This window comes from Topomyia yanbarensis, chromosome 2 (genome assembly GCF_030247195.1).
Source record: "Topomyia yanbarensis strain Yona2022 chromosome 2, ASM3024719v1, whole genome shotgun sequence".
Classification (NCBI taxonomy): Eukaryota; Metazoa; Arthropoda; class Insecta; order Diptera; family Culicidae; genus Topomyia; species Topomyia yanbarensis.
In genome coordinates, this window is record NC_080671.1 from 102065597 (window position 1) to 102092744 (window position 27148).

Here is a 27148-nt window from a genome sequence, read left to right on the forward strand (position 1 = left end):
CTATCGAATAATTTAATGAATTAACAATATTATTTTTAATTACACAAAGCATGAGAAAATCTTATGTAGGGGGAGAGGGAGTTCACCAAAATCATACGAACTCTTATCTGGGGGGAGGGGGAGGTTGAATAGTTCTAAAAAAGCCTTACGTAATTAGTGTACGGCGGCCCCGAGCAGAATATTTTCTATGATGAAAGGATTTTTCATTTCAAACATTTATAATTACCTTAAGGGATCGAAACAAGTATAATTTTTTTTTAAAAAAATTAAAAACCAAATAGAATACGTTATAGCCAAATGTAGAATCTTACGCTTGGTCAAGTCTCCCCATGTTCCCCTACTCTATCGTCGGAGCAATTAAATTTACGTATATTTTCGAAATATGCTAGAAGTACCAAGTTCCAATCAATCTTACATTTAAGATTCACCCACTTAAAATAAACAACTTGATTAAATTTAGTAACTCAAGCTTCAAGATAATCAACACATTTCTGATCAAAACTAGTCGATTAAAAAAAAGCATTTCGCGGAACGCATTTTCACGGTAAACATTTTGCATTTATTTATAAAACTGTTATGAACACTTTTTCATTAAAAATATTTCTGTTTAATATTCCAGTAGCACTGATTATGGCAAGCAAAGCTTATTTCCGTTCAACTTCATAGTATGTCATGACTTGTAGAACACTTGAGCGATATTGGAAAATATTGATATTTTTAACGTCCATTTCTCAAATTATTTAGGCGCTTCTCCACAAAAGAAATTTTGAAGTTTTAGAAGAAAACTTTTGCCTTTAAAAATCTGGCCTAGAGAATTGATATGTCTTGACAATTGTTAATTTAAAAAAATTGTTTTGGCATTTTCAGGCCATTTTTTTCTAAAAAGTTGTATATTCTTTATGGAAAAAACAGTTTTCACTTTCAGGCACTTTATTCGAAGATGACGAAGTTCTCATAACTTTCCAATGAAAATAGTTTAGTGGTTGGTGTCCTTAAACATCTCATGCGCTCTAAAATATTTTTTAATATGTCCAGAGATTACATTTATGTTAAATAATAATTACTAAATTTATCTAAAAACGGTTTTAAAGTGTCACAGCACTGTAGAATAAAAAAAAAGTCGATTTTCAATTTATTAATCAAAAATGGCTTTAGAATGTTAAAAATCATATCCCAAAACATGGAAGACGAAAACAATACATAAATATTCAGATTTTCAATTCTACCGCAATGCCTCTTATGTTTATCTCGTGTGTACTGAAAACTATAACCGCGTTTTTCTCGAAGCCACTTTTTTTGAGCTGGCCGCAAATGCAACTCGAACAAATGATTTTTGAACGCTTGGAAATTTTCACAGTATATTCAAAATTGATTTCTCCAGCGACGTACGAAGGATTTTTTTTATTGCTTAGCTTTTATAATTAATTTTGTGACGATTTTTATGACATGTTTGGCGTGCTCTACAGTGGTGTAGCCCCTTAATAGAATATATCCAAATTTTATTTCTTGATGTCATGTCAAGTGAGATATACATATTCAGCATTTTTTCTGTAATGCTTTGTTGTACAACTTTATTGAAAACATGCTAGATTTTGCTGAAATTAAAACCATATTAGCTGCTATTTAAGCTAAAGAATAGTCTTTCATGGTACAAAAACTTATGTTTACAAGCAACAATTGAAGTTTTATAGCACGCTACAAGTGCAATTTAAATGTTATGAGTGGCTATAAAAGTACGATAAAACCTCAATTGATACTAGGGTATAAGCAAGGATGCAAAATGCCTACCTTTTCTGCGGCTGTAATTTTTCTGCCTACATTCTCGTTTCTCTTTCGTCGCTGCTGTCGTTCGCTATTGCAGGACGCCCAGCGCTGTACGGCAGTCTGTAAGCAAAGCAGTAACATGACAAAGAAATACTGCCCCCAGTACAGCCACCAGACGCGAGCGGTACAGCTTCTCTTTCCTTATTTTACACTTTTTAATATTTTTGATCTATTCAATATTTTCAATCACTAACGACAAAAATAAATGCGGTTCGTTTTCGCCACGACCGGCATCAACGCTTTCGTGTGCGGGCCTCTCCCTTTGATTACGCAGAGAAAAGCGAGAGAACAAACTTTACTACGCCACACTCTCACCGAACAGTCGGAGTACAGCAGCAAAACAAAAATGTATTCTACTGCTCTACAGGAAAATGTACTCGGTTTGGCTACCGTTCTGGCAAGAGCTGTAGTGATGCGTCGCTGTAGCGGGCTGTACGGCTTGTGCAAATGTAAATATACCGAAAAAAAATGTAGTTTACCAGTACCTTTGGCATCCCTGGGTATAAGACTAACCGGTTCAGTTTTGGCAAAAGTTTAATATTTGCTAAGTTTGGTTGAAATCGGAATGCATCGATTTGTCAAAAACTTGTGGTTTGATTATACTTCTATAGATATAGAAATTATATTATATAAGAGTATATCGTCTTAAGGTTGCTATTTGTCATTAAACGTAGATTCAAGGAACCTATCACCCAGTGTTAAGTCATCATTAGAAAAAAAGTTATTTGAAGTACCAATAGTCTAGTATGTAGATTCATAATTGTGTTGATTCGGTTTTCGCCCGCGAGACATCCGCAGATTTACAAATGTAATTGATTTGTTTAGCTTTGCTTACGCAGCTTTCCGTTTCAAATAAAAAACATCAGCAAATAATCATTATGTACTACTAATTGTTTATAGCAAAAGTCATCCTATTCTGAACATAGCAAGCATTTCTGCACCACTTCAGTCATGAAGCTCTGACCCTTCCATCAATGAACAAGAAATTTGTTTTTCTTGGTCGCAATGCAGAAGGAATGAAGAACGAAGAATCCTTAGCGAAGAATGGCTAGTGGTGATCATCATTATCATAGCCATTCGTGTGCCGATTCGAACGATGCGTGAAGATGAACATTGCATGAATGGCTAAATTCAACAAACAACGATGCGAACAAGCAGCGAACAGCAGTCATCAGATTCGGATTTTTTGTTTGTTTGTATTATTCATTTTTGCTGATTCTGTGCTTTCGTGTGACGAACGGCGCAGCGTTATTCGAGGCATGGGTGAATGACACGACGAATATCGCATCGATGATGAACGAATGAACTAGTTCGGTGAAGAATATTTGCAACATTGATTGAAATATTTTGCGTATTTAAAGTACGAAGGCGCTGTACTTAAAATCGTTTCAGTAATTAAAATACAGAGAAAGCGCACTTTTTTAAATCATTGCGGTACTTAATGTACTGGTACTTAAAGTAACTAATTATGTAAGACTTTTGGCACTGCGTCGTATTGAAGATTTAGTGCTTGCCTCTTGCGAAAAGTACTGGTGTACATTTTAGTGGTTCGAATCACGCACGTGTAAAAAATATTAGAAGTTGCGATATAATATTTACGCACCTCTCTTGAGAACATAAACAGAAACACGTCCGAGCGATTCGGTAGTGCTCATCTCGCTCTGTCCAGTTTTGCTTTGTGAAAATAAAGTCATCGCCTGGTATCGAATCTTCTTTTTGTCACAAAAAACACTAGAGGTAGGTAATGTCCAGGACATAATCGCGGTGTTGATGTAGAATTATTCGTTGCTGAATCATATTATTAAAATTTTGCTTGTACTATAAAAAAATTAAATTTACACGTTAAGTTTGATTCACCGGGCTCAGTGAGATTTTCCTCGGGATTTGAATCGTATCCCGCTCGGTAATCATTCCAGTAAAGTAATTTCATGATGATCAAATTTAATTCTTGGTTGACGGTTTGATAGCTAGTGATTGATAAGGGCTAATTAGTTTTCTCAAAAAAAAGTTCTGTAGGTGGGAGATTTTTGTTCTAATTGACCCTCGCTACTAGTTCCGTACTAGTACAAACTAATTATTACAGTCTGTCCACGAAACCGACAGAATCCTAATAATGAATTTTTCTACCGATGTTGAAATGTAGTCTCCGGCTATGAAGAACTAATAGAAACCTATTAAAATCACAATTCTTTCTGTTCAAGATTTGCGGTTCGGTGCATGAAATTAGCGGTAATCAATCACGAACTGCTATAATTCCATTTGATGAAAATTAAAATGAGAATTGAAAATTACTGATGTAAATTAAATCGATATTGAATATTTGCATTGTCATAGGAAAAAGAAAGTCGCTACTTCGGCCACTGTTTTCCGTAGAATCGAAAGAAGGAGGGGTTTGGCTTTATTGTTTTGTTTTGTATGTATTTAGTAACGAAGTAGACATTGAAAAGACGAAGGTGAACTTATTAAGCTTCATCGCTCATGAGAACGTCCTGTCAGGTACACAATTAAGAACGAAGGATGATAACTTCAGACTGCATAAATCTTCAGTAATTTTCAATAACAACGAACAATCCAACCTGGCCGGAGCTGCAAGTGTAATCATGTAAAATCTAGCCGGCCATTTGGCATAAAGTCATTTGGCGTAACGGTCATTTGACAAAATTTCTAATTTTGCGTTAAGCGAGGGTCATTTGGAACGGACATTTGGCATAAAGGAAGGTCATTTGTCATAACAGACGAATGTGTAGTTTATCAGGTGACTGATCAATAAGGTTAAAGCTGCACGAAGCATTAATAATAATGCATTGTTATCCATTACCTGATATTGATTTTATTTCGAGTGAATACATTTTATAACCGATTTTTGAAATTTTTGTGCTTGTTCATGTTTGCAATTATGGAGTCTTTGTCCATGACTGACATTTTAGTATAGTGTAGATTTTACAGGTTTTTGTTGATGACGTATGTACTGTTTAGGTTAGCATTATTATGATCGCTCTGGGAAGTGGCTGGCTTGGAAAATATGTATTCTGGGTGTTTATACGATTCTGTCACATTCACTCGAATGTAAATCGCCCGAAAGTCATTTTCCCGAATGACGTTCGAGCGAAAGCTATTTACCCAAATGGACCATTTACCTGTATGTCATAAACCCGAATAGATCACTTGCTTGAATGTCATTAACGCGAATACCGCATTCACTCCATAATATAAATTCAAATCCATGCTGCTAATAAGATCATTTACTATTGTTTCGATTCCAACAAAAGGAACAGAAAATAACAATACTAGAGTCAAACAAGTAAGCATGCTTCTATAGCAATTCTCTCAGCTTTCGTTGCTTTGGTCAGTTCATAAAATGTCGGATAGTGAATCGAAGATTTGCATTGTTCATATCAGTGCCATAAAAATCAAACATAACCATGTGTCCATCTTCATCATGCTCTATATCAATGATTTTCAACTTTTTTCGCTCCATGTACCCCTTTCCGAATATCGATCCTTATCATGCACCCTTTTGGTGAAACTTGCTAACCACTCTGTCAGAAAAGAAAAAAAAGAATTTCACTTGAATGAACGCCATAGTATTTCAATGTAAACTCTGTTCCTGAACTCTTTCAGGCAGCATTTTTATTCTTGACTCACTGAACCAATACGTTAAGGTTTCCTACATGAATGTTAAACTACTAAGTCAAAATTTACCCCGCCTTATTCACCGCCTACATTAGTTTTATTCACCCACGGTTGAAAACCACTGCTCTATATCAATACCGACTCTGAGTATTGATTGGGATTGCTCTGATTTCCCGGTTGCTATCGGCTGAGAATAAAAGTTCACACCACCTGCTCCGTTGTCTTTGGAACAACATTCGCTCGCAGGCATTAACACCAATAGCTGCTTGCCAGAAACATAAGAGTTGATTCCTTCTTTCAAACATGAGCAGTTCTCGGAATTGTATATCAAATAGCCCTCGCAAGAAAACTAGTGATCCACTCGTTTGCCCGGTTTACTTAAGGGGTTATATATAAAGTTGTGACGAAAAATTGAGCTAAGTTCGTGATTTTTTAAAAGTGTTTTATGCAAATTTTATTTGGAAAAGCGAAAGACAGTTTGTTGGTAGTACTATCGAAGTTCGAAAAAACAAGTTGAATTAAAAAAAATATTCAAGCTTGTCGGAGCTATGGCCTATCCCCCGAAGCGTGTTATTTTGGCAGAGGTTTGCGGTGAGCGCTCTTCAAGCCAAACCGCTCAACTAAAATCAAAAAAATAAAAAAAATATTGAAGAAAAATGTATTGTGGTGTAGTTGAATGGATAGATTTCTCAATAAAAATTTTGTTATTTACAAAAAAATACGTAGACCAAAAAATTGTGGTGTTCAAAATTTTAATCAAAAATTTATTGTAAAGAATCAAAAAAAAAATTGATGAAAAAGTACACGAGAATGTAAATACAAACAATTAAAAAAAATTTATGAAAATCGAATGAATGGTTTTTGAGATATCACGTTCACCGCAACGGTACTTTTCAAAAAACTTAGTTCCGAGATAATTGCTTTTAAAGTTTTGTGTTTCCTTCATTCACTGCGAACGGCTGTAGTTTGAAATCTAGTATTCCGATCTTGATGAAATTTCGCACATATATTTGTGCGTATGTACTTTCAGAATATTCAATAAATTTTTTCTTCGATTTTTTGAGTTTCAACTTTGTATATAACCCCTTAAACGTAGGAGTTGATTCACTCTTTCAAGCAGGATCAGTTTTTGAATCTGTATACCAAAAGCTCTAGCAAGCAAACTAATAATCCACTCGATTGCCCGGTTTACTCAAAAATAAGGGCTGATTCCTTTTTTAAATATAGCAGTTTTGAAATCAATCTATATACCAAATAGCTCTCGCAAGTAAAGAAATGATCCGCTCGTTTCCCCGGTTTACTCACATTTAGGGGTTGATTGCTCATTTCAAATATGAACAGTTCTTTGGATCTGCATTCCAAATAAGTTTGCAAGAAAACTGTTTATCCACTCGTTTGGCCGGTTTATTCAACCTTAGGAGTTGATTCCTTCTTTCAAACATGAGCAGTTCTTTGAATCTGAACACCAAATAGCTGGTAATCCACTCGGTTGCTCGGTTTACTCAAACATTGGGGCTATAAATTAGTTTCAGTCCGACGGAGGGACAGCGATGTCGGACATCACGTAACTTGAAGCGATGTTATTTATTAATCGGTAAAGAAGAATAAACTAATTAATGTTGGCTCAAGTTTAATTTTAGTACTATTGGTAAACAGACTCATATGAATTCATTTAAAAGATAGTTTCCGTAATGCTCAAACATTTGAGCTACATAAAAATATTTATACGAAAGACCTTCAGCAGTAGCACGGCCTCAAATTATGACCGACAGTCTTAAACTATGTCTTTACCTATAATTGATAAAATAACTAATGGCCTCCAGTGTGATAATTTCCCAAATTTGCCAATTGTACGTTATACCAAATGACCCTAACTTTACACAAAATTATAAATTATACCAAATAACCATTGTGCAAAATGTCCGTTATGATAAATGACCTTATGCCAAATGACTTTATGCCAATTGATCCAAACCCTTTTTATTCGAAGACAATTCAACGTCATTTGATTACACGATCGTCAACGTTTAATTTCTCTGACCAAAATTTTTGAAACGGAGCTCCTAAGTTTTAAATGGAGATTAAAATATGTTATACAAAAAAATGTCCTGTTTAACAATTTGTTGGAATCGCCTATAAAGTAAATAGGAAAATGTCGCCAGAGTTGGGCCACTTCGCACTCTTCTGTTATATTTTCTTTCTTTGTACTATCAAGAAGACCTGAATTATAACACAACTCATTATTACCAAGTCATTCCCAATGCTGTTTTGTGGTGAGGATGCAGGTGGACTGACCTATTGCTTTCTATCCGGTCTAGCAATATAAAGCACTAAGAGCTACCATGACACAGAGTACGCTTGCGCAGGAACCTATAAAGAGACCTATCTACGGTAATCCAATACGCGGCACAGTTAGAAATACCGTCACTTAGACTACAAATGGTTGCCAACTTGGTGGTTGCGGTTCATGCAATTATGGCAACAATACAAATTTCGTCCAGTACCTCCACATCGGTAGCCAACACCATCTGCAAAGAAGTAATACCAAATACGCCGGCCGGATACGCACATGTGACCCCTAAGTTGTTGAAACGAGGAAGATTAGCTGATCGTTAACGCCAGATCAGCAAAAAACGATGACGATAAAGTCAACAAGAGTCCCACAAGCAACAGTAGACTAAGGAGCACTTGTGTCTTAGCCGCGAAAGGATGTCTTTATGCGCAATGGCAAGATACGTGTACATGATCTGTCATACACCCGCTAACAGTTGGTACGTACTGTAAATACAATAAAAAAGAACCACGGGTCCGATAAGCTATCACATTAACGTGAAACGAGTTAAAAAACGCATTACAAAATAACACCTTCTGTAATAACACTGTTCGTCCAATAAAAACCAACTTGATTGTGCCGTGACCTAAATTTTTTTTCTGGAAATTAGAAGAGGAATGTGGAACAATGGCGTTTTTGTTTGTCTCTAGTATGTCACGATCGGTTTTTTATATGGATTTAATTTTTTTTTGTATTATCAATTATAAAAGTGGCCACGTAGTGGAATTGAGAATTAAGCAAAATAAAAAAAAATAAGTGGCTAATCTGGTGTATATTTGAGCGCCGAGTTGAATGACGCCACGTTCTGAAGTTATGCATTTTCAAACTCAAGAATACTAAAATAAATGTTCAAAACAGTATTTACGGTCATAGTCACATAATCAAGAAACCGTCAACTTTGGATTTTCAGTATATTTAGCATTACTTGAAAAAATAGTGATTAACCCCCCAAAGTGTAATAATAGAGAATTTACTTTTCAAAAAGCTTTATTTAGGTATTTGCTGTCTTCAGCAAAGTTGTTGAGAAGGTTATTAGAAACAACTTTGTTGAAGACATGAAAGCCCATCTAGCTTCTGACGTGCGGTGTAGGCAGCCATGCGGTTGGGTTGTACTTCGGAAAGAGACCCTCCACGATTGTCGTCAGTGTGTTATTGTACATTTTAGCTGACGCCAGAGGTTGTATTCGTTTTTGGAACTATGAAGTGGCAATCCTGCGCTAACTTAATCCTGCCACTGTTATTCAAGTCAAGTTAGCGTGTAATTTTGTTATTTACTTCAGATCGATTATGTGGTTATGTGGTCGTTCATTAGCCTTTTACATAGTACCATATACACTAAACTGCTGTATTGCTTCCAAATCGTTGATATGCGTAATAATTTCATACTTCAGTACATACCATAAGGCAACCCAGCACACATTCAGCCAAACTACAGCTAGCAAAGTATTGAATCACTCGACAAAGTGGATTATCAAACCTCTCATCTCTACTGCGTCGGCAAACGAAGCATACCGCTTCGGAACCATAAATATCGCACTTTATTATTAACTCACTTCTCGGCAGCTAGGCATAGACCTATCAGACTAGATCAGTCAGTTCATTGGAAGATATGAATCTTTTCTTTGCGCACGTCAAATCGCAGACAAAGCTGGCCTCTGAATGCCTACTGGGCAATTCGGCGACACGCTACAAATACTTTGTTCGCCTAATTCGAACCTGTAACTGCCTTTTCACTATTTTGACAGCTTCCCTGCTTGAAGCCGTAGGCAGTTATGCAATGTGTCTTAGTTAGGTCTTAATTCAGCTCATTCATTTTTCATTTGAATGAGCAGTTTTTTTTGCTTTCTTTCAAACCCTATCTAAATCTATATCAATGCGTTTAGTTCCACTTTCAGGTGATACATGTATAACATATACGATATAGTTACTTTGTTGCGGCTTATTTCACGGACACCTTGCGGGATGATTTGCAAACTACGGTGTGTGGATAATAGCGCCATAAAAATCACACCTTTAGGTTAGACGCAATTTTTTGACGGACCGCATGTGGCACTAAATCCGCTACTGAACCGCGTATGCACTGGAGAAAGAGGCTGATCCGTTGGTGGTGCTAATTTGAATACAATGAAAAAATGAAGTTGTTGGCAGGGTCTACTGCGTTTTCCCATCTTATATGCTGCCACCCCGAACGACGGATGATGGTTAGCCACCATGAGAGAGTGTCATAAATCTATTGCTCACGAGCCATGTCAATTACGCGGAGGCGCCCATCAATGTGACCTATGTTGTAGGTGTTTGAGGTTAATTTTTATCTCGGTGGATAAATTTGGGTTTTCCGTAACACCGTGCACTCGATCGAGTAAGCGACATTTTATTAGCCGGGTGATGAATGAGTTTTTTTCGGATTTGTGTGTTGGGCTGCGGGGATCCTGATAATTTCAAGGAGGTTGATACCAAGGGGTGTAGTAAGTAGATTGTATTCGAATTGATGAAAGATAATTAACTTGATCCCGTTGGAGGAGTTACGTTCTGTAGCTACCAATAATAACTAAAATTGGCATGCTGCATTTTTATCAGTATTTGAACAGTGTCCAATGCGCATTTAAACTTCATTATCACTTGAACACATATAACGGTGCTTTTATTATTAGTTCTATGATTTTTATATTTGAAAGATTACACGTTTGTGTTATGTTTGCTTAACTCGAATTACTATAAGCCAGTAGAAGATTCGGATACCGGAGCAATCACTAACTGAACTGAACTATTGCTTGACCGCTGTTCAGGGCTACGAAGCCGATCAAACGTCCATCGCAAGGATTTTGAACACCTTCTCATAAGCAAAGTGAAACACCAGTTAGTCTAATTACCCCTTTTTCCACCAGTCTAAACCATACCACGCGCATTGGTTTCAAGTGACCACCGCTGAGTGCCATGCGGCTTTCAATGACTATCAATTTCGCATTGAAACAACACACCAACGGATCACATTGAAATCGATCGGCAACGATTCGATGATGTATAGGTGTTGTTTTCCTCTTAGTTAATGGTCTTCCACCGAGTGATTTCCACTTTACTATTCAATTCAATGGCGTTTGGTGACACTGAACGGGGGCAACCATTGTTACGGAGGAAAAACTGTTCTAGACATGGCTATATTCTAACGGCACGATCACCTACTGCGCAATGAGCAAACTTGACCCAAATTAGTCCCATTCGCTCAGATGCTGCTAGCGGCGCTTTCTTCGCGAATGTTGGCTCTGCACTGTAACACAAAGCTGTAATTAAGAGATTCACCCTGAAGTCATCCGCTTAAAATTATAAATAACCACTCTTTTACAGAGATCGCCGATCCGATTATTAGCCATTAGAAATCATGTGAAAAATCTAATAGAAATCCGTTTTTGCACGCCTCTTAATGGCTATATTAGGTTATTAAAATTATTAAACTGTATTCTTTTCTCTAATTTCAGATAAAAACGGCCTTAATGATGGTAAGCAACCAATTGATCGCTCGTACGCAGTATACCACCGCCCCACAGCCTTGAAGGTTTGTGCAATGTTCGATCACCGTGTGATCACAAAGCCGAGCAAAGTCATCAATTATATGCTTTGGGGTGCTTTGGGCGTCTCTGTAGCTTGACTTGGCGGACGGAAAATAGTGCGATATTTAGAGTAGCGTTTAGAGGCGCCGTCGCCATCGCCGCATTTACAACAACGGGTATTTTGCTTTGCCCTTTCAGCAGAATGGGAGTGATTTGTGTTTGCTGTAGGTTCTCTAGGTAGGACCACAGACAATGGATCATTTGTCGGCGGACGAAGCGCGCTGGCTGTTGGGACCGTGATCTGTCCGGGGGTTATTTGTCGAATGGCTAATTTTTCTTTTATGTGAGAAATTTATCTTGCTTAGACAGGCACGTACGCGTGGTCCTAATTTGAAGACTTGAACGTGCTCACGGCGTGTTATGGGAACTATAGGTCACTAGTAAAGTACAAGTACAAGAATGCTTTTTTGAAATATTAGTTATTAGCCTTTTAGTTCAATGGTAACGGAAAACGGGGTCAAATTATTGGGCACGATTACTTATGCCTGTGTCTATTGGCATTGAATTGCGCGTAAAACTGTTATAACTTCATTTATCCAATGAGTTCTCCGGAGATAAACACATCAATGCAGGGTTTTACTAGACGATGAAATTGTTTATAGCCGTTTTGTCTTGAGAATATTAATTTATGTTTATGGCTTCACCATGTAAATATTACTCAGTAGTGCACATTACCAATAACAAAGTTGGTGGTCAGGTTACGTTTATGCAGCTAAATGCGGGATTAGAAGTAACCTTTTTTAATAATTCTATTAAGGCCATTGGTTTCCTATTACAGAGCCGAATATCAAACGCACAATAAATAAAATCTTTTAACAATAGGTAGAATTGGAATTTTTAAACAAGTTAGTTTAGTTAAACAGTAAAGTACGAGCTTCTTTATTCGAAGCAGTCTTAGTTCGACACTTGCTGCTATTCGTGTCAAAGGACTCCTCTGCATCACCCTCAAATAACACAGAGAGAATTAAGGGGGGCGTCTGGCATAGTGGGCAAAAAATAGACTTCGTTTTTATCCGCTTAATTGTTAGTATTGAACCTCTAGAATAGTCTCCCGCAATCTGGGTGGCCACACTGAACTTCATGCATTCCTCGCTCGTATTTGCTATAACATACGCAGATTTCAATCTATAGAGCTCTATGCAAATGATTTCACTCACACTACTTGGGGGATTGTTTTCCTCCAGCTCTCATATGTAAAATTGTTACAGGTTGTCAAGTACTCTACTGGCAACAATTTTCGAAAAACTGACAGCGATAAAAATACTGTATAAACAATACACTCTAAACTACTTCTACACAAATTTTCAAGGGAAAATACTCAATAAGTTATTTTCTACAGAGTTTTTTTGGTGATGCAATTTGATGTAGGGCGCCCTTTAATAGCGTTTTTCTCGAAACCGCGTTTTTCAAATTGGCGAAGACGATAACTCAACAACTAATGAACTAATTTTTTTATGAGAATGCACAATTTGTAGAACCTGTCGAACCTGGAACCTGGAATTTTTTTTTCTTCTTTTATTTTGAAGAAAAAAGATCACATTTATAGAGTAAAATATGAGATTTTTCTGTTTTAATGAAGCCATTTTTCGAAACTCGAACTTTTTTCTTTTTTTTTTTTTGGTTCGTCGAGTAACTACAAAGCTAAGCTTTCCAAATCTTATTGAATTTCATGTGTCAGACAATTTTATCAAGAGTTATCGTGTTCGCCGCGGCATTCCTTCCCGTGGAAATGGTTGGCCGTCTACTCTTGGAACGCTCGTATGTGTGGTTTTATAATACTGAAAATATTTATTTTATTCGTGCACAATTAATGTATAAATAAATCTTAATAAATAAAAATAATAAAATCCTAAAACAAAATAACTTTCGGTTTGAGCACTTTACACCAGACGCCTTCATGATTTTTTTTTATTTGTTAAAGCTTGTGGTTAAGGATAAGAAATATTTATTTAATACTATAAAGCAATTCTCGTTCAAATAGTGCATAAAACGGGGGGTGGGTATAGAGTAGTTGGTAAATCGATTGCCTTGTACGCGGCTCACTTGGGTTCAATTCCCAACCCCGCACATAGGGTTAGAGAATTTTTCAAAAAGAGATTTCTCTAACCCAAAAAGAGGCGAATGACTCTAAGGTTAAAACCTCCATAATCAAAAAAAAATGTGCAGAATAATGCCTTTTTGTTTCGTATTTTCATCGGCTAGAGATTCAACAAATTTGAATGCTGAAGGTTCGAAAATTGGTAATTATTCCATCTGACAGTTAAATTGTTAGCGCATTTACTAATCTAACAGTAATCCAGCTAGTCCGGCGCTGTCAATTTGGGTAATTTCGATTTTTGATTTTCTTTAAATAATAAATCAAATGGTATAATCTCAATTTTCATCATTTTTGTTGGATCTTTTAGCTGATAAATTTTTTTTGAAAAACTGGTTTTCATGGACAAAATTTGGGGTGTAAGTAGTATTTCAAATTAAAATATGTGTATAATATTAGTAATAAGAAAAACATCGATAAGAATCTTTGATGCAAGAACTTCTTGTTTGTATGTATGTGTGTGCACTAATGTCATGTAATTATAACAGCAATGGCTGAAGGGATCCTCATGAAACTGGTTTCAAATGAAAGGCCAAAAGACAGACAATCCAGTGCATTCAATTTGTTTTGAGTTATGATTTTCAGTTTCGAAGCTATGGGTGGTTTTGTCAAGTCATAGATTTGCAAATGTACAATTTTCCAGTAGCTAGAAACGAGAACGTTTTATAAATAGTTTTATTTTACTGGTTCTGGGGGACCAAACTAAAATGATTTTAGATTTCGTGGTATGAAAACACATTAACGTAATTCAACGAATCTGAACACATACTCATTTTATGATTTTTCTTAAAAATATTTGAGAATATTTTTAAACGACATTCTAGATATCGTTATATATTAATATACCGGCTCTTCCACGCCAATGTATAACTTTCAAAGTTTTAGTTTAAAAACCGTAATTAAAAAGTAAATTTTCATGTAAAAAATATTTTGATTTGGTCGAAGATGTAGCTCTCGAATTGCGTAAAAAAGTTTTATGTGTGGCAAGCGATCTGTAGATGTGTCAAAATAAGCCATTTTTTTATTAAATCTGGAACCGTATGCCGACAAATCTACATTGACGAATATCTCCAAAAGTGACTTCTTAAGGTCTCATGAAGGTCTGACAATCTGTACTACTTTTGCTATCCTAGCTCTGTACTACTTTTGCTTTCCGAAACAGTGGAAAAAATTTCAACATTCTTGAGCTCCACTCTGTCAAAAAATGTAAGGCCGTCGGAAGCTAAAACTTCGTAAAATAGCACTCCTGGCCCTTTCTTCAAAATCATCCAGTGTAGCACTCCGCATCACTTTTTCGAGTTTGAACCGCTCATATGGTAGTCGGTCTTTGCCAGTATTGCTCTTCTCCCTTCCATTCTTCTTTCAGGCCGCCGATGGATCAAGAGCCCTTATCGTTGAGTTTTTTATATGTATTACGCATTGTAAACATTTGCAATTTCGCATCTAACTCAATTATATCGCAAAGTGTCTGATAGGGAGAGTGGAGATGCCAACGTGTCATTAACATTTCGCAGTGAATTTCTTCACAATCATTTGGGATATCTTTTATATTTTTTGTACGCTTCCTTTGAAGTGCAAACTTTGGAAATGATTATTGAAGTGTTAATAAGAAGCAATACTCCCGATAGCCGGCTGTTTGGAGTTCAAATTGCTCGCTTCGAATTCTCGGAAATTGATCGCGAGGGACTTCGTAAATATTGCTAAGATCATATTGTTTATTATATTCCACGTTCCTTTTATGTAACGCCTGGCGGAAGAATAATTATTATAATGCCTTCGTCTCTTTAGGTTGCACCTTGAGTATGATGTACTACTCCCAAGTATCATACAATTCCATTCCACAATTAGACATTTACAAACGCGTCTCAAGCATTAACCCACCGCTCCCGCGATCATGGATCGATCACGTCTGGAAGTTTCTACCCTCTGTCCTAGCAACCTAGACTCATGCCTTCAGTTGAACAAATAATAAAAATTATGCTTATATTCACTAGACAGCACGGAAACTGTAGTGATATCGGAGAACTCACTTTTTTCTATACACTGAAAATTAAGTATCGGATCCACGGTCCGCGCGCGATCATTCATGAATACGCTAATATGCGAAAAATCACACGATTATAAAAAATAATTTATACACGCGAAGTTATATACACGCTAACACACGTGACAAAAACGTTAATATATAAACGCTCGAGTCCGTCGCGATTATCCACGCACACCTACGCCTACTAGTCAACACGATCCATGGCGAAAAGGCCGAGAACTCTAGCGTTATGGGGTATTTCACTCCTTGTCAGAATCTGAACCGTAAACCGAACACTAAATATCAGATTGACGGTCCGCGTGACCAGCCAAGAACACACGCGATTATGTGAATGGTCACACAGTTACAAAATCGAATTTATAGACGCAAAGTCACATACACGCGAGCACATGTGACAAACATGTTAATATACGAACCCTTTAGAGAGGGGAGAAGGAAAGGGTTTCAGTGTGGAAAAAAACACTTTTTTGCTTTTTTTTTAAATTTGGTTGAAGTGAATTGATCAAAACTTTTGTATATTATAATGTATCATTTCAATAATATTCTGTAATGGGAGTGGGCGTAGCGTAGTTTGTAAATCGATTGCCTTTACGCAGCGCACCTGGGTTCGAGTCCCGGTCCCGCACATAGGGTTAGAAATTTTTCATAAGAGATTTTTCTAACCCGAAGAGGCGAATGACCTTTAGGTTAAAACCTTTATAATAGAAATAAAAAAAACATTTTGTAATTTTTCTATGGAAAAATATCGACAAGCGACTCAGTGACGAAGCTTTTCGTAGAACGTCTTTGGAAAAACACGATTTGCGGTGTTAATTGTCATTCAAAGACTACTTAACCGATTTGTGTCAAACTATGCATACGCATTCTATGTATAAAATATCTAACCCCTACGTTGAGTTTTCGAGATAATTTTTCAAATAAGGGGGAATTTTTTGTGAAAAAAGAAATTGTGCCAGTGTTTTTTCACGGCCCTTTTTCAGCCCTTCGCGATCATCCACGCACATTCCAATAATAAGGTGAACACTTTAGTAGTTACGAAGTTTCAAACGCGGTCTCAAATGAAAACCCACAAACGCCCGTGTTCGCGCGATATTGTGCCGGCCTCGTCTGGAAATGTTTACCCTCCGCTCCGTCCTAGCAACTTAGATCCATAAATTTAGTTGGACCAATAAAAAAAATAACGCTCATATCAACTAGACAACACGTTCCATGGCGACATGGCCGGGAATACTAGTGATATGAAAGAACTCACTTTCTTCTAGTCTCTGAACCGTACACCGAATATTTGGTATCAGATTCACGGTCCGTACGCCATCAACTAGTAACACACGCGAATATGCGAAAGGACACACGGTCATAAAATAGAATTTGTACACGCGAAGTTACATACACGTTAGCATACGCGACATACAAACGCACACGTGAACCCACAAACGCTCGAGCCCTTCGCGATGACACGCGCGTTCGCGAAGTCCTCACACCCGCACGTATCTGAACCGTGGAATGAATGTCATATTCAGAATCACGGCCCGCTGCAATTGGCATTAAGGGACCATTCATAAATTACGTAACGCTTTTAGGGGGGGAGGGGGTACGACATGTTGTGACAAATTGTGACATAGGGGGGAGGGGGTGCTAACTAGATCGTTACGTAACATGTTTTCATCGAAGAAAAAAAAATTTTTCTTAGAATTTGTTACGTAACAGGGGAGGGGGGGATGGAAAATTTTGTGACAATTTGTTACATAGGGGGAGGGGGGAATCAATGTTGGGCTATTTTTGCGTTACGTAATTTATGAATGGTCCCTAAGCAGTGTTTTAGTGGGTGACATTTCCTGTCTCGTGTGTAATTGTAGTGAGTGATTCTGACGGGGAGCTCTTCCAAAAACCTAGCTCTACAGCCCCTGTAGGACAACTCTCGAAAAAAAATTGAGAAATTTGGAAACGTTGTTCATGCGTATATTTTTGCATGATGAAATTGCAAAGAAAACTGAACTAATTTTAAAAAAAGAATTAAGATCACTTGAAAAAAAAAGTTAAAAAACATTTAACATTTACATTTAGATACCATATCGGTTTTGTTGGCTATTTTCGGCAATTTGATGACTTAGAGAAGCGAATGAAATGAAAATTGGAAGACGGATAGATATTCAAGAGCGGATCAGTTATAAACTTACAACGGAAAAAAGAGTTAGGCAGGCTCATATAGACATGATCGGAAGGAAATTTGAAAAATCTGTTTTGCTCTCTGCTTGCTAGGTTTCGGGCGTTCCACTCGAGTCTAGTAGCATAGTCAGAGAAAAACCAACAGTCAATTAAAACATAGTGAAAGAGTTTAAATATCCCTGACTTAAACAAAACCCTGTTCTTCATTAATTTAGTGAAATTAAGATGCAAAGTAATACAGATATTAAGAAGAATCCCGAAAGAAAACTAAGATTGTCACGTTTTGTCTTATAGATTTAAAGCTGGGACATTCAGTGGTATCATTGCAACAAAAACAACCCACGATAGGATAAAACTATTGACCAAAATATACTGGACTATGAAAAAGACATTCATACATTCAATTTCAGCCGAAATGCCAATATCTGTGGACAGATATTTTTACACCTATATTGTCCCAAAAAGCAAAGGTATGGATACCGAATTAAGAGGGGAAGGGGGGGAAGAGTATGGTTAATTTGGTAAGACATATTTTAAAAAAATGGCAATACAGAGATTGTTAGTATATTCATTCAAATTCCAAAATAAAATGTCATAATTGAACACTATATTCTTAAATTTTCACTGTAAAATACTGAAAATGAGCGAGTGACAGAGAATCTTCGCAGGCGCCCCGCAGAAAAACTTATGTTGCGGTGTACATCATAACTCAAAATCTACTGGACCTATTGTTTCGAAACTTTGTACAGTGTTTATTCACATTATTCCGTACACACAGAAAAAAATGTTGGTAAAAATAAGAGTTTCTCACTTTTAGCAAAAAACGACCAACACATACTATTAGTTTGAAAATAAACTTTTTATTTTGTTTACAATTATTTATTAGCTTAAAAGGAAAACTTTTATTTTGATTATTGTTCTTTATTAATCTGAATGTTTTACTTTCAACCTAATAGTAGGCATTGGTTGTTTTTTTTTGCTAAGAGCGGAACACTCTTACTTTTACCTATAATTTTTTTCTGTGTGTAAGTAACATTGGAGACTTTTTTATTTTTTCCATTTATGATTTTTTATTAGCACTTAGAAACCAAAATCCGATTTTCGCTACAAAATGGTAAACATGTTGTTTATCTGGCGAATAATGTGGGGTAGAATAGCGCAAAATTTTAGAACGATTGGGGCAATAGATAGCTATAAAAAATTTAGGGAAATGTTGTCAAATAAGGGCCAAACAGAATGCTGCGACACTGATGCGGCGTCACGCGTAATTTAAAAAGTTTAAAATTCATCATGATAATTAGTCACGCTACTCTACACGATGCAATCCATGGATTGGCATACTTTAAAAAAATGGGTTATGCCGCATCGGTTGACCCTTTTGCACTTTTAACGTGTTTAAATAGCAGATGTCCGAATCACAACCTGCCTCACGACAAGCACATCCCGGCGATTCACTGAACTTATCATCAGCTGATAAAGTGGATACACGAAAGATGAAAGGGAAAGCTTGCAATTTACGTACCTTATCTACTCCGCTTTTCAACCAGTAGAAAGTGAATCGGTCCGGTTTTGTTTTTTTTGTATCTGCACAAATCGCGCACATCGAGAGATGCCCGATCACGTTTGCAGGAAATGGGAAGCTAAAACGCGTAAGAATTCCTAACCCCTATCGATTCCGAGCGCGATGATACAATGTTATGTTTATTGTTGTTGTACTATTGTATTGAAATCAAAACGCTAATGATAGTTACCGGACCGTCATTATCCAACACGAATTAAGTAAGATTATATAGCGATACTGCGATGTTCACTCCTTGATCTGTCCATAGCTGCGAAATCGAACTGGATATTGATAGCACGAGTTTGCCAGACGGACTGGTGCACGAACGGTAACGAAAAATGAAAGAAATAAAAAGTGGGAGCAACAGAATTGAAAGTTAACTGCAGGTTCAAATTTTGATTAGAAGCAAATCGTCTTCGGGGCTTCGCGAACGATCGCGAGCGCGTGCCGGTTTCAGCTGATAATAATTATTGCAAGTTAAGGGGGTGGAATGTTTGAAGGAAAGGTGAAGAATTGCTGCATAGCGCGGATTGCACTTATATACTTTCACTATATGTACTTGGGGTACGCGTTGGCACAGTGAGGAGACGTTTGGGAGGGTCAGCAGTGTTAGAGTTATTGCGACTAGTCACGAGGGGGTTGGTGGAAACTAGTTGATCATGCTCGACGAATAAATGTGATGGAATCGGATTGATACGAAACAATCGGAAGGTGATTGATGGTTGGGTCATTTGGTGTTGCATAACGAATGTTTTTATTAGTTTCAGAAAATTACGTTGATGTTGTTGTAACTGTTACAGATTTAATACAGTTAGTTAAAAACAGTTTAAATAAAGCTAGAACATTATACATATTTGGTTATTATGTTGGCTGTTATATTCTCAATGAAATATCAAAATACGCTTTTGTTTACGCTCACATTACGGTTTATCAAAAGCAAAAATTGATTCCTTCTACGTAGTGTGTGAAACGTGAACAAACAATGAGTGACAATGCAAGGCAAATTTATATCCCGATGCGATCAAATTTGGTTGCTGTTGATTTCTCGAAATGACCGGTAAGACTATCGATACGTGAAGTCCACCATCTACGTCATTTGAGATACTGATTATGTTGAAAAACATTAGTCAACCAGAATCGTTTACTTCGCAGAACAATTTGGAGCACGTCGTCGGATGTAATGATATTTAAGACCGCGTCCTAACATATATAAATAATGGCAGGATTGAAGTAAAGCTACACGACCTGCCACTGTTTACTAATTCCGCCGCTATCAAGCAACTCATGTTAAAATAAGTGGAAGTGAATAGCGTTAAGAAAGATGCTTGGAGGAAATTCCTCTCAGCACCCCCAACATACGGCAGACAAGGCAGCTAATGTTTCACCGCCAAGGAAGAGGATCTCAACACGCAGCAGTAAACTGCGTCAACCCGCACAAAGAAAAAATCATAAAATATCGACAGCCCACTTCTACTAACGAATAAATAAAAAGGTAAAGTAAAGAGTAAAAAGTTTATTCATGCTGATAAGTTCGCGAAAATTTTTTGACCTGGCAAGGGATCTGTTCTTGTAACAAGAAAGTGAAGTTACGGATAAGATTATAAATTATAAAGATTATAAAGTCCAGTTACGTTTTGACTACATCCTATCCCTAATAAACATTGTATGATTGAAGAGCCTAACGACGTCAACAATATCTGGAATTGTTGCACTATAGCTTGAGCTTAAGCTTGTGTGACCACCTGAAGTTGCACAGGGAATCAGTAGATAATTAAGTTTGGGTATAGCGAAACATCTTTAAATGTGTAACTCCTGGTAATCATAAAGTGTTTATTGATCAATACCGGCGCCGCCGGCCAGGCCCGAACGTAGATTGCGGAAGGAAAGGGAAGGAATGGTTAGTCCGATACTTGCTTTCGCTAGATGCCATATATATTACTGCGCACTCCACAAGTATCACCAAAGGAGAATATTTGTTAGTAAGTATAGAAGGTGGATTCTACTTCTTCATTACCGACGCCAGAGAGGTGCCTCCACTATCTGGACTAGGTATCGATCCATCAACTCATAGACCGGGGACCTACGGCTTTACTTTCCCTCCGAAGGAAGACGTGACTACAGATTTTTTCACCTCAGACAAATTTCAACGACCTCGGCTGGGATTGAACCCAGACCAATTGGAATGAGTGGCGGTCACGCTTAACACTCAACCACCGGTGCCGTTAATATGTGGTATTGCAGCAAAGGACGCGCAACAAGGACACAATGACAATGAAGTCCAGTTCATCATAAAAGAGCAGAATCCTTTAAATTATATCCAGTTCTTTCCAATAGAGAAGTATTGGTCGATAAGGAAGCGAAATATAAAGATAAAGGGAGTCAGTAGCAAAATTAGTCGGATGAAGAATTGGAGGAATGATTTTTTTCAGTTCTTTTCATGAAATGAAAATTACCTTTAAAAAGTTCTTTGGTTGAACGAAATGTTGAAAATTATCCGTTTTTGAATGACATTTTGTGTACTGCTATTTTATAATTAGGTAATTGTAACATGCCAAAAAATGAGCTCAGTACTCTACATTGTACAAAAATAACATGTATCAATCAGTTACCGAGTAAATGACGCCCGACGGCAGGAGAGTGCACGATTACAACACGATTTGCCGTTGTTGGACCTATTTTCGCACTTTTCAACGGGCTATTGTTCACCCAACCATTCATTTTCAGACGAAAATGAAGCGATTCATGTACCTACAGGTAATCGTGAAAAGCTAAATTGACGGCTGTAAATTGAAAAATTATGCTTAATCACAAACACGCATTCGCACCCATTTATACCGACTATATACATACGAAAAATGACCGAGACCCTGCCCAAGCGCAGGTCTGGTCCCTGTCTCAACCGATCCGGCAATGGTCTGAGCGTGACCGAGAAGGCGGGGAACAGGGGGTCATTAATCCCATTACATTTAAATTACCACATTACGAAATGATGTGTGATTGTAGACGCCTGCCTAAGAATGGATGTTCAACGGCAAACAAAAGTAAAAGTAATTCTTCACGATCGGCCGTTCGCTTCATGTTTTAACCTACTTTCAACGGTCACCCAGAAGTATGTACGAGGCGTGCACTTTAACATTGTATGTTTTCAGTAAAAAAACATTACTTTGCAGCACGGGAAGGGTGTGGTGAGATTAGTCTTCATATTTTCGTCACTTATGTGTTATCTTGTGCCACGACAAAACAACTAGTTCGATGCAATTGAAAAATAAATACGCGAGTGACCGACTTTGACTCGCACATTCTTCTTTCACATGGCACACCTCCCTACTAGATATGTAGTGCGTACCTACCAAAGTGCTTGCAAGCCCAGCTGGTTTATAATTGTTCTACTCGACATTATGCAATGGAAGACTGTTGGACTGACGACGACGCACGGCTCAACTTCGTGTCGCTACAAGACAACAACATAACCTACGCAACAAGAACACTTTTATAAACGAATCTCTAAAAACCGGCTTCGTCGTCGTCGTCGTCGGCGTCCAGAAGTCAAAGACTCTCTAGACCTTGCTTCGGAATGGTCGTGTGTTGTGTTGCATTGTGCGGTGTTGACATTGTGAGGCAAAGTTCCCACACTTGAGCGGAACAACAAAATCGTCGATTGTATCGCTAGGTTGGCCACATTACGAAAGCACTTCCTTTTGCACTAATAAAGCGGTTTGTTGCAATTTTTTTCTAGTACAAGAACAACATACTCGTGCCCTTTCGCTTGGTTTAATTACCGAAGTACGCCTTCTGTTCGGCCGGCGAGAGAACAATGGTGGTGTTGGCGTAATGGAGATGTCGAAGTGACTTATTCTGAAAACTTCTAGAAGAATGAAATAGTCATACATCCGAAAGAAAACATTTTTGTTTTACTGCGCAGAAGTTTAATGCTACTCTGAATTATACGGTATTTGGTGATCCAAATCTGGTGCGAATTACTATCGAACTTTCAATGTCCACCTGCTTCTCGACGGCACACCACTAGTAGACTCTAGTCTAGATGTTGACCAAGATGAGTAGAAATCTAATGCAAAGGTATACACACCGCTCAAAGTTCGAGACCCTGAGAACCGAGTCTTGTGTACCAATCGATTCAGCTCCACGAATTGGGAACTGTGTTACAAAGATAATGCCTTTCTCGTTTGCATGTATGGTATAGCATGAAATTTTTTTTTCTTGTTCTACAGAGGCGTACACAGCTGGAATGCTAATGTGACAATTTGTTAATATCGACCGGTTCAGTTATTTTATTCGCACCAAGCACGCTTGACTGCGGAAAAACAGCTTCTAACCAAAAGTTCACTCGATGGAAAGAAAGTAATGAAATGAAACAACAATAAAATAATAACAATAATCATATAATTCGACTAATAGGGTGTAATAGCCGCTTCGAGAGGGAAATTTAAATGTCAGCCACTTACGATCTTGGGAAGCTTCTGCTGGTTGTAGCTGTGTTGTTTGTTGGCAGCTGAGGGTGGAGAAGATAGAGGTGAATTGCCGTCTGCAATGAAAGCGCAGAAAGTCGTGAGCATTTGATTTGACTAAATTTACTACCTTCACGAGGAGGAGAATTCACTGGGGGAGCGAAGCGCTAGTAAATAGTTTTGGGTTGAAACAAAAAACAGCGAGCCGTGTAAAAACAATTCCCCATATAGCTGGCAGCAACCAACTATAAAAATGTCTCTTTAGCAAATGCGATGAAGGTGTACATGAGTACACGACAGTTTGCAAGACAGGTAGTAAAAACTGTCTCAATAGAGTCGGTTGAATTATGACATCTGCTGTCATGGGAGCTAACGATTTTCAACCGATAGATGCCAATCAGCTGGGGTTACATGATAATTTGTCCAATTTGTGACCTAATATTGAGGCGAGCGGTTTTTGCTACTGTTCATCATTGTCTGAGGCTTTGTAACATTTAAAATCCGGGTTGCAGAATAATTGTATTGTACCCAATTTATTTCAGTTGGATTATATAATGGTGATTCACAAGAAGTTTGTATAAATGGTGACTAATACTTGATGACAGAACTAAATCTTAGATAAATTGGTAAATAATGGCTTGAACGATTGTTTGTAATTAAAGACTGCTTTAACTAGAATCTGGAGGCACAATTTATTTTAAAGCAGTGCCTTTTCTTAGCAGGTTCTGGAATATTGTGTGCTATCGGTTTGGTTTGAAAAAAATCACAGTCGATAATGAAAGATTCGTCACGGCAGGCGCAGTTTAGCAAAAGTTAAACTATATGTATGCCGGAAGAGGAAAATCAACTTTAAAAACCACATGTTGAAAGTCCAATATTCAAAAACAGTAAAATTTTTGATGTTCTCGAAATCCAACATTTTTTTAATTTTGGGTACCATATAATCGGGTATCTTTGATCACTGGAGTAACTTTGATCAAATAAAACTTTTTTTTCAGTAACATACGATAAGACGGTTCTCTCTAAAAATCATCGAAACAATAAACATAAGGACATGGACGTTAACGCGAGAGAAGGCAGACCAAATCCCCACACTGCAAAAATATATTCGTAAATCGCTAGGCATTAGTTTCGTACAGACAATTTTCATAAAATATGCGAATTTTTCGTACATATGAAGAATCGTTCGTAGCTCTATTGAAAACCATTTATTTTTTGTTACGAGTTTTTCGTGAAAACCACGAAACGACTTTCGTTGGCTTATTACGAAACAGCTTCGTTCGGCAAACGAATTGTTCACAGTTATATACGAATATCTTTATAATATTTACGAGCATCATTCGTCAAACCGTCAACCGTCGTCGTTATTATTGCTATACGTCAGTTCATTGTTGATCATATCGACGGTCTCGGTCTGACTATTTAGTAGCCGTATCCGTGTCCGCCAGTTTCAGGAAGATTTCTTGAACCTCTTTCGCTTCCAGTTGATCCAGAATCCGGAGCAGTACGGATTCAGTTGAGCCATCGCGAACTGCTCGTTGGTTTTGTATAAATTAGTTTGAGTCTTTCTCTGTCGGAGCAATGTCAAAATAATATGCTATTAAATACGAAAACTTCTCTTAGATGAACGAAATGAATTCGTGCGACTAACGAGACTGTTTGTAATATACACAAACGTTTAATAAAATAAACAAAACATTTCATTTCATTCACAAAAATATTGTCGTTTTCAACGACAACATTCGTGCAATGTACTCCGAATAAGCATAATTTACGAAAATTTTCGTTTATCAAGCGGCCATTTCTTCATACCACAATAAAATCGATTTTGCCAGATCTGTTTATTTAATTAAAAAAAAACCGGTGTTGTCAAACATCGATACCAAAAGATCGAATGCAAAAATAAGAGGATAATAAATACGAAAACTTTTCTAAGATGAACGAAATGAATTCGTGCGACTAACGAAGTCGTTCGTGATATACACAAACATTTATTGAAATAAACGAATCATTTCGTTTCATTCGCGAAAAATAATGTCGTTATCAACGATAACATTCGTGCCATGTACACTAGTACATTAGTAAAATTTACTAAAACTTTTGCTCATCAAGCGTCCATTTCTTCATACCATAATCTTTCTAGTCCTCAATAATGATGAGCAGGTTGAAATAGAATCGAATTTTGGCAGATCGATCCCTTCAATTAATAAAAAAATCGGTGCTGTCAAACATTGATTTTAAAAGATCGAATGCGACCAATGAAATCGTTTGTAATATACATAAACGTTTATTAAAATAAACGATACATTTCGTTTCATTCACGAAAAATAAAGTCGCTTTTAACGATAACATTCCTGCAATGTACACTAAATAAGTAAAATTTACCAAAACTTTCATTCATCAAGCGGCCATTACTTCACACCACAATCTTTCTAGTCCGCCATAGAGGTGAGCAGGCTGAAATAAAATCGATTTAGTTAGTTAAAAAAACATCGATCCTAAAATATCAATTGAAAAAATAATATGCTAATGAATACGAAAACTTTCCTAAGATAAACGAAATAAATTCGTTAGAGCAATGAAATCGTTCAAAATATACATAAACTTTTAGTAGAATAAACGAAACCATTCGTTTCATTCGCGAAAAATAATGTCGTTATCAACGATAACATTCGTGCAATTTAAACTAAATAAGTAAAATTTACGAAAACTTTCGTTCATCAAGCAGCCACTTCTTCGTACCAAAATAAAATCGATTTGGCCACATCGATTTTTTTAAATTAATAAAATATCGATGTTGTCAAACATCGATCCCACAAGATCGACTGAAAACAATAAAAGGATAATAAATACGAAAACTTTTCTAAGATAAAAGAAATGAATTCTTGTGACCAACGAAACCGTGCGTAGTATACAGACACGTTTATTAAAATAAACAAAACATTTCGTTTCACTCACGAAAAATATTCGTGCAGTGTACATTAAATGTGTATAATTTACGAAAGCTTTCGTTCACCAAGCGACCATTCTTGTTCATGAAATGAACGAAACCTACTATTTAGAATGCACGAAAATACTTCGTTGCAGAAAACGACAAATGAATTCGTACATTGCATGATCGATTTCATTATATTTACGAATTTATATTATCAGTGCAAGTTGTGGCGGATTATGCAACTAGTGCTTCACCGCCAAGGAAGAGGATCTCACTACGCAGTAGCAAACAGCGTCAACAATATGCGGTAGACAGGCATTTTTAGTGCTTTTTTAATGTTTACTTGTGTAATAATATTAAAAAATAGACGACTGTGGCTGTGGTCCATTAGGAGGTTGATAATAGTCTATTATCTTTCCCCGGACAAAACCAGCTTAGAGGTCGTGTGGCATTCGGCGGGTTGAAATATCTCAGTCAAGAATTG

General features: G+C 37.1%; 2 protein-coding genes across 2 annotated transcripts in view; one reads left to right on the forward strand and one right to left on the reverse strand.

Annotated features, from left to right (window-relative positions):
* LOC131679033 (6-phosphofructo-2-kinase/fructose-2,6-bisphosphatase 1-like) overlaps positions 1-27148 on the forward strand; it is a 298237-nt gene that overhangs the window by 74650 nt on the left and 196439 nt on the right. Inside the window, exon 2 of the mRNA XM_058959556.1 lies at positions 11263-11283. Coding sequence (XP_058815539.1) covers positions 11263-11283 — 21 coding nt within the window. The remainder of the gene's footprint in view (positions 1-11262; positions 11284-27148) is intronic.
* LOC131679032 (alpha-N-acetylgalactosaminidase) overlaps positions 1-27148 on the reverse strand; it is a 207763-nt gene that overhangs the window by 46870 nt on the left and 133745 nt on the right. The gene's annotated exons all lie outside the window — the stretch shown is intronic.